This window comes from Stegostoma tigrinum, chromosome 7, assembly GCF_030684315.1.
Source record: "Stegostoma tigrinum isolate sSteTig4 chromosome 7, sSteTig4.hap1, whole genome shotgun sequence".
NCBI classification, from domain to species: domain Eukaryota; kingdom Metazoa; phylum Chordata; class Chondrichthyes; order Orectolobiformes; family Stegostomatidae; genus Stegostoma; species Stegostoma tigrinum.
This window is the reverse complement of record NC_081360.1, coordinates 26,531,498-26,543,805: the sequence shown is the minus strand read 5'-3', so window position 1 is coordinate 26,543,805 and position 12,308 is coordinate 26,531,498. Positions and strand designations below refer to the sequence as shown.

General features: G+C 38.9%; 1 protein-coding gene across 8 annotated transcripts in view; it reads left to right on the top strand.

Annotated features, from left to right (window-relative positions):
- LOC125454231 (protein unc-80 homolog) overlaps positions 1-12,308 on the top strand; it is a 246,595-nt gene that overhangs the window by 89,753 nt on the left and 144,534 nt on the right. For all 8 annotated transcript variants that reach the window (XM_048534782.2, XM_048534788.2, XM_048534790.2 and 5 more), the window contains 3 exons: positions 2,049-2,155; positions 4,283-4,430; positions 10,911-11,083. In XM_048534782.2, the coding sequence (XP_048390739.2) occupies positions 2,049-2,155; positions 4,283-4,430; positions 10,911-11,083 (428 nt within the window). The remainder of the gene's footprint in view (positions 1-2,048; positions 2,156-4,282; positions 4,431-10,910; positions 11,084-12,308) is intronic.

Below are 12,308 nucleotides of genomic sequence, written 5' to 3'. Positions count from 1 at the left end.
TTCAGTGTAATTCCTCCTCATCCTTCTAAATTCTATCGAGTACAGACTGAGAGTCCTCAACCACTCCTCATATGACAGACCTTCATTCCCAGGACCACCCTTGTAAACTGCCTCTGGCCCCCTCAAAGACCACCATATCCTTCTTTTTATGAAGGGCTCAATACTGCTCACAATATGCCAAATGCAGTCTGACCAGGGCCTTTTTACAGCCAAGCAATACATCTCTTCTGCTCTTGCATTCCAGCCCCCTTGAATTGAATGCTAACATAGCATTTGCCTTCCTGACTACCAACTGAACCAGCATCTTAACCTTCAGAGAATGCTGAATCTAATTCCGTTGTGCCTCAGATTTCTGAAATTCTTCCTCATTTAGAAAATATTCTGCTCTTCAATTCTTCCTACTTGTCTGTCACCCTTTTCTTTGTGGTCATCACCCATTCCTTCTCTGACTGCACTTCCTTAGGCTGTGCACTGTAAACCACATGCACCTAAAATTATGCTATCCACATAATTCTCAGCCTTGCGGATGCACTGCTATACCAAAAGCCAACATTCAGCCTTCAAAACCTGGCACTGAAGCTGGTCAAACCAATGGCATTTCTTGGTGAAGTTGTCTTCCAGACTACCAGAAACATCTAAAAAATGCTGCAGGCCATGTGATGCACAGGACTGAGGTCCCTTGTTGTACCTTTAGCCAAAACTGTCTTACCCTAAATTTATGCCAAGTAGAAAATTAATTAAATTTTTAGTGTCCTCCTTAAAAAAGTAGCTGGAATTCTTACCTTTGCTTAAAGTGAACAGAACAACTTTCTCACTATCTGTCAATGTACTATTTACTCTGTGTTGATGTTACTTTTGTTTTCTGTCAAGACAAATGTAGGTCAAACACCTGATGGATAGCCCCCTGTGGAAAGCATCTTTACAAAAATTGATAACGTTGTCATGTTCGCCATTTCTGACACAAGCTTTATAACTCCATATTTATTAATTCAATTTAAGTTCCCCCAGGGTGTCATGGTGGGATTTGAGCTCCTATCCCCGGAGTATTTGCCTAATCTTCTGATTTACTAGTCCAATGATGGTATTAATACTCCATCTTGCTTAGGGTAACTATAGAACAGAATAGCGTAATATAGCATTAGCTTTATTGTCACGTAGTCAGATAAGCACAGTGAAAAGTTTATAGGTTGTCACTCTCAGTGCCATCTGAGGTACTAAGGTACCTGGGTGCAACTTCTTCAGTTACAAGATTAGCTACAGTGTAACAATGTTAGAATCACACAGTGCTGTCTTGGGTACAGAGTAGGCGCAATACTTAGTTACACAGTAGAGAAAAGAAGGTTACATTGCAGCTATACACATAGCATAGGTCAGAAAAGCCAGAAGCACAGTTAAAAAGACAAACATCACAGTCTCTGGTAGCATCTCCGCAGGAGACAGCACTGGGGGTCTCCATGAGGTCTGATTGCTGGCTGCCACCACACTCCACGCTGGTCTACAGTCCCCATTCCCGCACCAGGCCACTGGTTGCTGGCGACTGAGTTTCTCTAGCATTTTGTTTTCTTTCAGATTCCAGCATGCACAGAACACTAAAGATGGCTTCTGTTGGGAAATTTCTGTGACCATCTGCTGCCCGATCTGAAAGATTGGCAGCAGCTAACAAAGCTGGAAATTTAAATAGGGGAGATTTAATGAATAATTCTTGAGAGTTCACCTGTCGAGGATTCTAATTTATGATACTGTCTCGGTCTTGAGGTTAAAGGAAAAGTCTCAATGGCACAAAGTTTAGAAATTATCATTGTGAATAATGAAATAAAGTGAAAATGCGAGACAAACTCCTCAGTTCTGGCAGCATCAGTGGAAAAGTAAAGAATTAACATTTGAATCTGATATAACACCAGCTGGAGAAGTGTTAATTCTGTTTCTAGTCTCCACAGATGCTACCAGAGCTGTTACGTTCCACTAGCACTTGCTGTTTTCTTTATTATTTCAGATTTCCAGCGTGCACAGTATTTTGCTTTTATTGTGAGTGCTACTTGTCATTATAGGAAACTGGCTGAAACGTTCTTCGCTGTCAGGGTTAACTGATGGTGTTGAAGACCTCTTGGACATAAGCTCTGTTGACAGACTTTCATTCATACGGCAGAGTTCAAAGGTGCGGACTTTTTTAAAATTTACCTCTAATGAAACCAGTGTTGCTTTAGTTAGTTTTTATGTCCAGTGCACGCCAGGGAGACAAAGATTTCGCCGTTCTCTAGTACTTTACCATATACATTGAGCATCCTAAAGTTCACTATAATCAATTATTGTTCATCTAGCAATGCTACATTTGTAATTCAGATCAACTGACGTCTTAAGTATTTGCCATGGATTCTTAAAAGTTAATTTAGTATGATCATAAAACAACAACAGGATGTTCTTGTTTGCTTTCATTGAAATATCCAAATTGACCAATGGCTTTGGAAAACGTATATAAAAAAGATGTTTTTCAATTTATTGTTGCAGCATTACAAAAGTAATGAGTAAATTTAAATTCAATGGTATTGCTTTTAAACATGGGGTGTCAGTTTAAGATAAATTGAAATTCATTGAAACACATTCACAGTGTTTTGTGATGGTATCATGTCATCAGAGGGATAGCCTTGTCATAATGGAGTTGTCATGATCTTTTCCAGTTAGGAAGCTTTTTCACTTGTTATGATTTATGAGCTTGTAAAATTGTGCATATTAATAGCAAAACTAATGGTGTAACCAGGATTTAGTAGCCCAACAAAGAAGAAGATATCCAGATGATCAGGGTCCTTTTAACTTGTTTTCTGAGCTCTTGAGAGATGTGGTCATTCTAGAATTTTGTAACTGAACCCTTGGCAGATATGGTTCAATACAACAATTATGGTTGACTAAGCTGGGCATTGTGAGAGATTTGACAAGAATCTCTGATGCAAAATGCAACCAAATGCTACATTCGCCATGCATTGCCTATATACTATACATGGAGTGTAATTACATTAGTTATTTATGGCATCTTTCTTGAATTTGCCATGTTATCACAGAAAGCTATTTTTCAAAAAAACTAAAGCAATTGTTTTAAACTTTTATTCCCTTTGTTCATGTTGAATGCAAATCAAAATGATTTGAGTTTAACTAGCTCCTTGACTCCTAGGCAATACCTTGTATGCTGAGACAAGGTCCCTATCCGATTCTTGGCCTGAGCTAAGTCAGTCCAACAACTCAGTAATATGTATTCTATATTTGACGTCAAATGTTTGAGCTTTGGAGAGGAACAGATTATCATAGGTTCTTGTGCTGGATATCTGCCAACATCCACAAGAAATGCACTCTGGACCCTAGATATGGATGAATGAAATAACTCTAAATGATTGGCTTATGACTTTGAGGCTTCCACGTTACAAAAGCTCTGGATGGACACAATGCTCTGGAGCAGAGTTACGCTGAAAGATGCTGAATCAGAGAACAGGCAGACCTTTAAATAACTGCAAATCTAGATCCTGGACAGCACCCAGATTATGAATGGAAAAATCTAACTACATAAATTGGCAGAATTGGAAGTTGAATTTCAACTGCATGTGCATAAATGTTGAGCAGAAGTCTTGCCACTCACATTTCTGTTCCATTAATACCATCTTTATAATTATTGACACTTTTATTTCAATATGAAGTGTTGGCTTTGACTCTGGCATCATTTTGGTCTCTATTTCAGAATATTTGATTCATTTTCCATTCCAGAGATTTGAACATATAAACTAGGTAGTACAGAGGGAGTTCTGCATTTTCAGAGGAGTGTCTGTGTAGAAGAGTTGTTAAACTGACACTCTGTTTTCTCTCTTGGGTGGAAGTAAAAATCCTATTTGGAAAAGTCCAGGAGAGTTGTTCCAATATTTCTGTCTCAAACAATAAAATATCCAATCATTGTAGCATTGCTAATTTTACTAACTTGCTACATGTAAACACTTTTCTATGCTACAACAATTGGCGGTACTCCAAAAAAGCTTAATTGGATCTGAAATGCTTAAGAGTGTCCTACGCTTTTGAGATGCTGTATATATACAAGCTCTTTCAATGTATCCTGCTTTAAATATTTAATATGCCATTCCAAAGTATAATTTGTTTCTGTAGGTGTCACGAGAATGGGACTTGCACGTATTCATCTGATGGAGAGCAAAGTCATATGAGCACAGGAAAAAAATTAACTCCTGTTGGTTTATAAAGTTCTCTAAGAAAACAAATGCGTATTAATTGCTTTGTAATGTAATTGTTCCAGGTTAAGTTTAACAGTGCAGTTAAGCTCTCTGAAGCTGAGGGCCTGGAGGATGGGCGAGATGAAGAGGAGAACTTCTTCAAGCGTCTTGGTAAATGGCGCTCTGGTCGAAGGAATCCATCTAAGCTTCATCACGCTGAAGAAAAAGATGGTATTTACCATAGCACCTGATCCCTAAGTTGTGTTTGGCTTTGTTTGTGTAATTCAGTTTTTGGTTTATATTGGCTTTTTTTAAAAATAATTTAGGGACCTTTATCTCTTCCTCCTTGGTTACAACTTGTAATCATTGCAGAGGCGATGGCTTAGTAGTACTATCACTGGACTGTTAACCCAGAGAGCCAGATAATTTTCAGAGGACCTGGGTTTGAATCCTGCCACGGCAGATAGTGGACTTTAAATTCAATAAATATCTGGAATTAAGAGTCTAATGATGAACATGAACCCACTGACAATTATCGGGAAAAACCCATTTAGTTCACTAAAGGGAACTACCTGGTCTGGCCTACATGTGACCCACAGCAACGTAGCTGACTGTTAACTGCCCACTGGGCAATTAGGGATGGACGATAAATGCTGGTTTAGCCAGCGATGTCTTCATTCCGTGAATGAATAAAGAAAAAATACCAGATAACTAATGTTCCATCCAGTGTCATTAACGTTAATATCATAATTAAGATATGTTTTGCTTCAGGCTTTCTTGCTTTCCGTTTTCCTCTTAGCACTGACCCATCATTAGTAATGACTTGCATGCCAACCACACAGTTACCTTCATAGGGAGGGTTATTATATTTGCTTGGAAAGTAAGCTCTCTGGAAATGTATATGAACAGAGTAGGAGCAAATAACCCGCATAAACAGCATGGTGCATAAGGATATGAGTCAGTTGGTGTTTCTTTTGGCATTCTCACAAATTGCAACTGGTATGTAGGAGTTAAAGAGTGTCTTTTATAACTGGGTAAAAAATTGATTTTTCAAACAGAAAACTCAGATCATATAGACCAATCTTTAACCATTTTGCTACTGTAGGTCTTTGTTATTAATTGTGAATGGTACATCAAGTATAACCATGATTCACTTCTGTAAATTATCACATACGATGTGTAATGATTTTATATTGACCATTCTACTGCAATAACTAACAATTCTTCCCAGCCTGTGACATGCACAAAAATATAGCATATTTCATTATTCCAGTGACAAGTTCGAGTGCCAATTTACATGGGACATTAGTGTCTTCATATCAGCATTTTCATACCAACATGGAATTCCAGCAGTATTAAACAGACAAACTAAAAGTTCACTTTGCTTTGCATTCCTTTCACCACAACGATGTCACACCCAATGCGATTTATGTACATTATTTGTGTCAAAGAGATTGGTAATCCACAAAGTGGGAACTCTCAGTGCAGTTCGGATGCATCCTAGGTTACTGAGGTTGGAAATTGCAGTGTCTGTAGCCAATGTATTTGTGATCCTTGGATATACAGGTGATGGTAGACCACCGGAAGTTTGGAAATGTTCATGGTAGGAAAACCTTGAGACAAAATCATTTGACGTTTCTGAATATATGGGTGAATGAATGAAAAAAGAGCATGAATTTAAAATGGCAAATTGCGATTGGAGTAGTCTGATCAAAACCTAAAGAGAGTTGATGTGTATAATGCAGTTTATGTGTACATAGACTGTCAACAGGCTTTTGACAAACTACTATAACATAGATGCATGAGTAACATGGAAGCTGCAGGACTACAATGACACCATGGATTAAAGATGAGCTAAGGAGCAGACTTTAGACAGTGGTAGTGAATGGCTGTTTTTCAAACCGGGTTTAAATAGCCACCTGCTCCTTTACATTGAAGCTTTTGCTTTCATTCATTGATGGTGATACCAGCATTTATTGCCAGTTATCAATTCTCCATATTAATCATTAAAATGTAAGGCTCAGAAGGAGCCCCTTCAATCGTGGACTAGGATCTTCCAATTAATTCTATCTAGAACTTTCATAACACTTTTTACACTAGTTAGGAAGAAACTCTAACTATCAAATCTTTCCTATTAACAAAAACTCTTCAAACTAGATAACATCTCCACAAATCTCCACTCTATCCTCTTGACTGCAATATTATCTTTCCTAAAATGCGTTCACTATATGTGTTGCTCCAGATATGACCTAACGCTTGTTTTATGGAGTTCCAGAATATCCTCCCACTCTTAGGCTTTGCACCTCAGCTAATAAGGACAAGTGCTAACCTTACTTAGCTATCCATCCTCCTTCAGGAATTAGTGGATTTTAGCCAATGCTTCTTTGTTCCTCTACAATTCTCAGTATTCCATCATTTATTATATGTTATTTTCTTTTGTTAGCATTCGCCAGATGCATTTCCTCAAACTTGCCCAGATAGAAATCCATTTGCTAGTCCATTGATAACTGACTAGTCCATTCTTAGCTTCCTCCTTCATTATCATGCACATAATTCTCATAGTATCCCTACAGTGTGGAAGCAGGACATTCAGCCCATCAATTTCAACCCAACTCTCCAAAGATTATCCCTCCCTATCCCCATAACTGTACATTTCACATGACTCAATCTACACAGTTTGTACATCCCTGCATACCTTGGGCAATTTAGAAAGGTCAGTACACCCAACAAGCACATCTTTGGACTATGGGAGGAAACTGGAACATTTGGAGAGAATGTGTAAACTCCACAGAGTTGCCAAAGTTGGAATCAAAACAGAGTCCCTAGCACTGTGAAACAGCAGTGCTAACCACTGAGCCACTGTACTGCCCCAATTCTCTACTAACCTTTTAGCTTTACCATTTATATTCAAGTCCAAATCATTGATATGTACCACAAAAAGCAATGTACACAATTCTGAGATAACAAAGTGTGGAGCTGGATGAACACAGCAGGCCAAGCAGCATCTTAGGAGCACAAAAGCTGACGTTTTGGGCCTAGGCCCTTCATCAGAAAAGGGAGATCAGTAGAGGGTCCTGAAATAAATAGGGAGACAGGGGGAGGCAGATCAAAGATGGGTAGAGGAGAAGATAGGTGGAGAGGAGACAGACAAGCTAAAGGGGCGGGGATGGAGCCAGTAGAGGTGAGTGTAGGTAGGGAGATAGGGAGGGGATAGGTCAGTCCGGGGAGGACCGACAGGTCAAGGGGTTGGAATGAGGTTAGTAGGTAGGAACTGGAGGTGCGGCTTGAGGTGGGAGGTGGGGATAGGTGAGAGGAAGAACAAGTTAGGGAGGCAGGGATGAGCTGGGCTGGTTTTGGGATGCAGTGGGGGAGGGAAGATTTTGAAGCTTGTGAAATCCACATTGATCTGCCTGCCTCTCTCTCCCTATTTATTTCAGAACCCTCTCCCCCTCCCCCTTTTCTGATGATGGGTCTAGGCCCGAAACGTCAGCTTTTGTGCTCCTAAGATGCTGCTTGACCTGCTGCGTTCGTCCAGCTCCACACTTTGTTATTTCGGATTCTCCAGCATCTGCAGTTCCTGTTATCTCTCGTACATCATTCTGAGCCTAGTTGAACCCTAATTCCAATCAGAAAAGTATCCCTCGACCATTAAAATTTGTTTTCTCCTCGTCAGCTAATTTTGAAGTCAACTTGTCACTCTGTCATGGGTCCATGGTATTTTATTTACTGCCTACTTTGCCTTGTTGGGCTTTATCAAAATCCCTGCCAGAATCCATTTAGACTATATTCAACGTATTGCCCTAATATTACCTCCTGAAAAGATTTAATCATCTTAGTCAGCCACAACTATCTCTGAACAAATCCAAGCTAATTGTCTTTGATTAAACTGTGTCTTTCTAAGTGTAGATTAATGCTATCCCTCAGAATATTTTCCAAAAATCTCTCCAGTGAGGTTCAGTGCAAGCCTGTAATTACTTTAATTATTTATTTTTCGCATTAGCTGATGTCACACGGACCAGGGCCTCAGACTTGAGGCTTTGGGGAAGCGATTAAGGGTATTTTTATACGGATAGTAGTAATGACTTGGTTCTGTGAGTAAAAGTAATTCCAGCAAGTCTCCAAAACTTTGAAATTACAAATTAAATAATATTAAGTACTCTATAATCAATTAAATTAAAATGGCTAGAGTAAAACTATTCCTGATTAGATTTTACTTGTTATACATTGTCGGATCACGTTTGTGATTGGAATCAGGGGATTTTGTTCACTACAAGTTTATTGATTGGGGTTGTAATCTTTGCCAATCAGGAGCCCTGGCTGACAGATATAAACAGGGGATTTAGAACCTCCTCCATTCAGGGGACTGACTCTGAGTTGGGTGGCCGCAGGTAGTACACTGTGCACATGTAAATAAAGGGTGACTTGGTAACGGGATACTGGCCTCTGTGCAGTTATTTCAATGGCATGATTCTAATTCCATTGGAGAAGATATATGTAATAATTCTATCATTAAGAGTAGTGTTAATGGCCTTGTGGCATACAGCTACACCCCCACATGATGCCTTAAAAAGTTTAACAATGTACATAGAACTTTGTGTTTTCCAACACATTTCTATAAGAGATGAAGAAGGTCAAGTAGATGTTTGTACACATTGGTAATCAAAAACCACTGAACAACATTCCTCTAAGAATCCACAGGGAATGTACAATTTCGCGGAGGAATTAAAGACCACACAACTGGACAGGGTCCAAAAATGGGCAGAGGGATTATGATCTGAGATTACCCAGCACTCATTGCTACTGATGCAGGCATAAGAACATAGGAGTAGGGAGTCTGCCATTCAACCGCTTAAGGCTATCCTGCTGTTAGATTATGACAGATCATCTACTTCAAAGCCATATTGTCATGCTTGTTGTGGACCAGACCAAATCACCTCAAAATATATTAAGAACATAGTGTAGATGCCAAAATTTTCCTATTTTTAAAGGCAGCTGTAAGGCATTGTGTTCTAATGGAATTTGATTGGTCAAACTACCAGGCTTAAAGCAAAACACACTTTATTATTTGAATACAAACAACAGAAGGAAGAATTGATCTAACTTTAAGTCTTTTGGAAAACTTAACAGAATAATAGATTACCTGACGACTAAACAGCCATTGTTCCAATATAGTAACATCCAATAAACACACCATTGGCAAAGGCAAATTCAGTAAAATAGATTGGTTCACATGCAATTCTCTGGTCCAGGAGGAAAGAACATCAAGAAAAAACCCTGTGTGTGTAAGTGTGTGTGCGTGTGGGTGTGTGAGTGAGACAGAGAGAGAAAACTTAACTTCATTTAATGCAGCAGGGAGAGTTGTATGGAAGCTTCTAAATCCCAACAGCTACTGCAAGTTAAACTAAGATCCTGGTTCTGTGGGATCTTGACCCCATCCCTTCATGCTGCTTCTATTGTTACAACATTTTAAAAAACCCCAAGACCTCATAAACTGTTTACTTTGTTGACCCAGAACAGCCCATTCAGACCTCTATCTCAACCTTCTTTCACAAAAACAATCATGGCAAAATGCACCACCTCTTAAAGCCACAGTATTGCCACATGCTATCATCACATCCCCTGATGTTATTGGTTCCATTGTAGATTAATTGATGGAAATTGTATGTTATGATGAGTCAGCAAAAATGTTGTCAAATTACTACTCTGATAGCAGTGCAATATAGTCCCATGCCTGTTATTGGTCTAAGAATTGCCAAAGTCAGAAGTCACATGACACCATGTTATAGTTCCATAGATTTATTTGAAATCGTAAGCTTTTGAAGCACTGCTCGTTCATTAGGTAAAGTGGAGGGTAGCGTAAGGGTGCAGAATTTATTAGCGGAGAGATCATTGCAAGATAATTCTAGGTCATCAAAAGTGTCAAAAGATAGTACAAATGGTGCCAGTAGAGTATCGACGGGCTGAATAAAGTCTTTGCAAGTGATCAAAAGTGTGAAATGGTGTATGTGTAAAGGTCAACAGCTGAATAGCAAGTGAAGGGATGATCTATAATCCTATTAATTGAAGCAGAGAGACAATTACAAAAAATGAAAAATAAGATGGTGCTGGAGACAAACCAAATGGCTGAAATAACATGATAGATTGAAGAATCCAATGACGAGGATCTAACCAAATTAACAAGTAATCCAAAACTGTACAAACTATTTAGGGTCGAGAGATCATAACAACTTGTTGAGGCGATGGTGTCAAAACAGAACAGTAAGGATGATTTTAAAAACACAGAACAATATAGTGGGGTCACATGTAGCGTGACATGAACCCAACATCAATGTTCGAGGCCATCTTCATGTGTACAGAATTTGGCTTTACCATTGCAAATAAAGACGCAGAGATAGCAAGGTGTAGAGCTGGATGAACACAGCAGGCCAAGCAGCAACAGAGGAGTGTGAAAGCTGAAGTTTCGGGCCTAGACCCTTCTTGAAAAATGGGGGAGGGGAAGGGGATTCTGAAATAAATAGGGAGAGAGGGGGAGGCAGATAGAAGAAATGAGAGCCTTCCTGCTCCTCTGATTTTGCTTGGCCTGCTGTGTTCATCCAGCACTACACCTTGTTATCTCAGATTCTCCAGCATCAGATGTTCTTACTGTCTTTAAATAAAGACACTGTTGTATTTTAATTATGAAATTTGATACTTTTTAAAATACTTTTGCAGGCTGTCGTAGCTTTGAAGAACACCTTGCAGCCAGTCAAGAAGGAAGTAAAAACAAAAATATTGTGAATCTTGGAGCGATCAGACAGGGCATGAAACGGTTCCAGTTCCTTTTAAACTGCTGTGAACCTGGTACAATTCCTGATGCTTCGATCCTAGCTGCAGCTCTTGACCTGGTAAAAGAAAAGCTTTGTAATTTGTCCATCAGTTTCTGTATTTGGGAATGCGGTAATGCAAATTATTTCTAGAAGTTTTTAAGCTTTCACTTTTAAATGTTAAATGGGAGTGAGGAACTAGCCAGCATAAAGTGTAGCTGAAGGTTTAACAACACTGCATTTAGGAGGAGCTTAAATACGTGAGAAAGAAAGGAGTTAAAAAATACACTGGTAAACAGGACAAGGCTTGGATAGAGCATAAACATCAATGAGGATCTATTAGGTCAAATGATCTTTTTTAAGCCCTGTAGTTTCTGTGCAACATTGTTAACTGCTTACAAAATCATAACTGTGGGTCTATTTTGTTTTCATAATTTCACCTTATAACCTCATTATAACTTGTAAGTGGTAGAGTTCTTACAAACAATAAAAAATCATTGGATGAACAAGCCTGCCCCGCAGAACAACAGTGCCTGGAGCTTCATGATTAAACATCCATTCCGACCAGCATACATGTCCACCTGCCCAACACCAGTCCCATCATTCCCCTGGAGAGGCAAAGAAATGGGGGTGGGGGGGAGAAAGAATATGGCCAATCAGGGAAACAAAGTAATGGGAAAGTCTGCTCCAATCCATTTAAACAATGAAAATTAGTCCAGGAGATTATTTTGACCACATTGACATGTATGTTTGAAAAATGTGATCTTCTCAACGCAGCATGGATTCATAAAATTTACCAAAATCTAATTTAATTGGATTTTAGGTGGTAACTAACATAGGAGAGAAGGGGGTGTTTATGCAACTTATTTATATGGACATACAAAAAAAGCGTTCACAAAAATTTTATGGAATCTTAACAAAAATGCTTGCATGTTACTGGAGGTAACCTATTGATTTCGATAGGGAATACATTTGAGCACAGGAGACAGAACCAATGGACATATGTTTAATATTTCAGGATGTGACTGGTTATATTCTCCAAGCACCTAAATGAAAGCCACTAAATTTTCAAAATATTTATAAGTAATTTGGAAGAAAGACCAGAGAGATCGACATCTAAGCCTGTGATCCTACTGGTTTAGATAACACAATAAACTCTATGGTTTGAACATCGCAAAGGAACATTGTTGAATTAAGTGAATGACTAAAACGGTGGTAGATGAAATTCAATGTGGGTCATTGAGGTCACAAATTTAGATATTCGATCTTCATCTGATGTAACCATTCCACTGGTTATCTGAGCGCT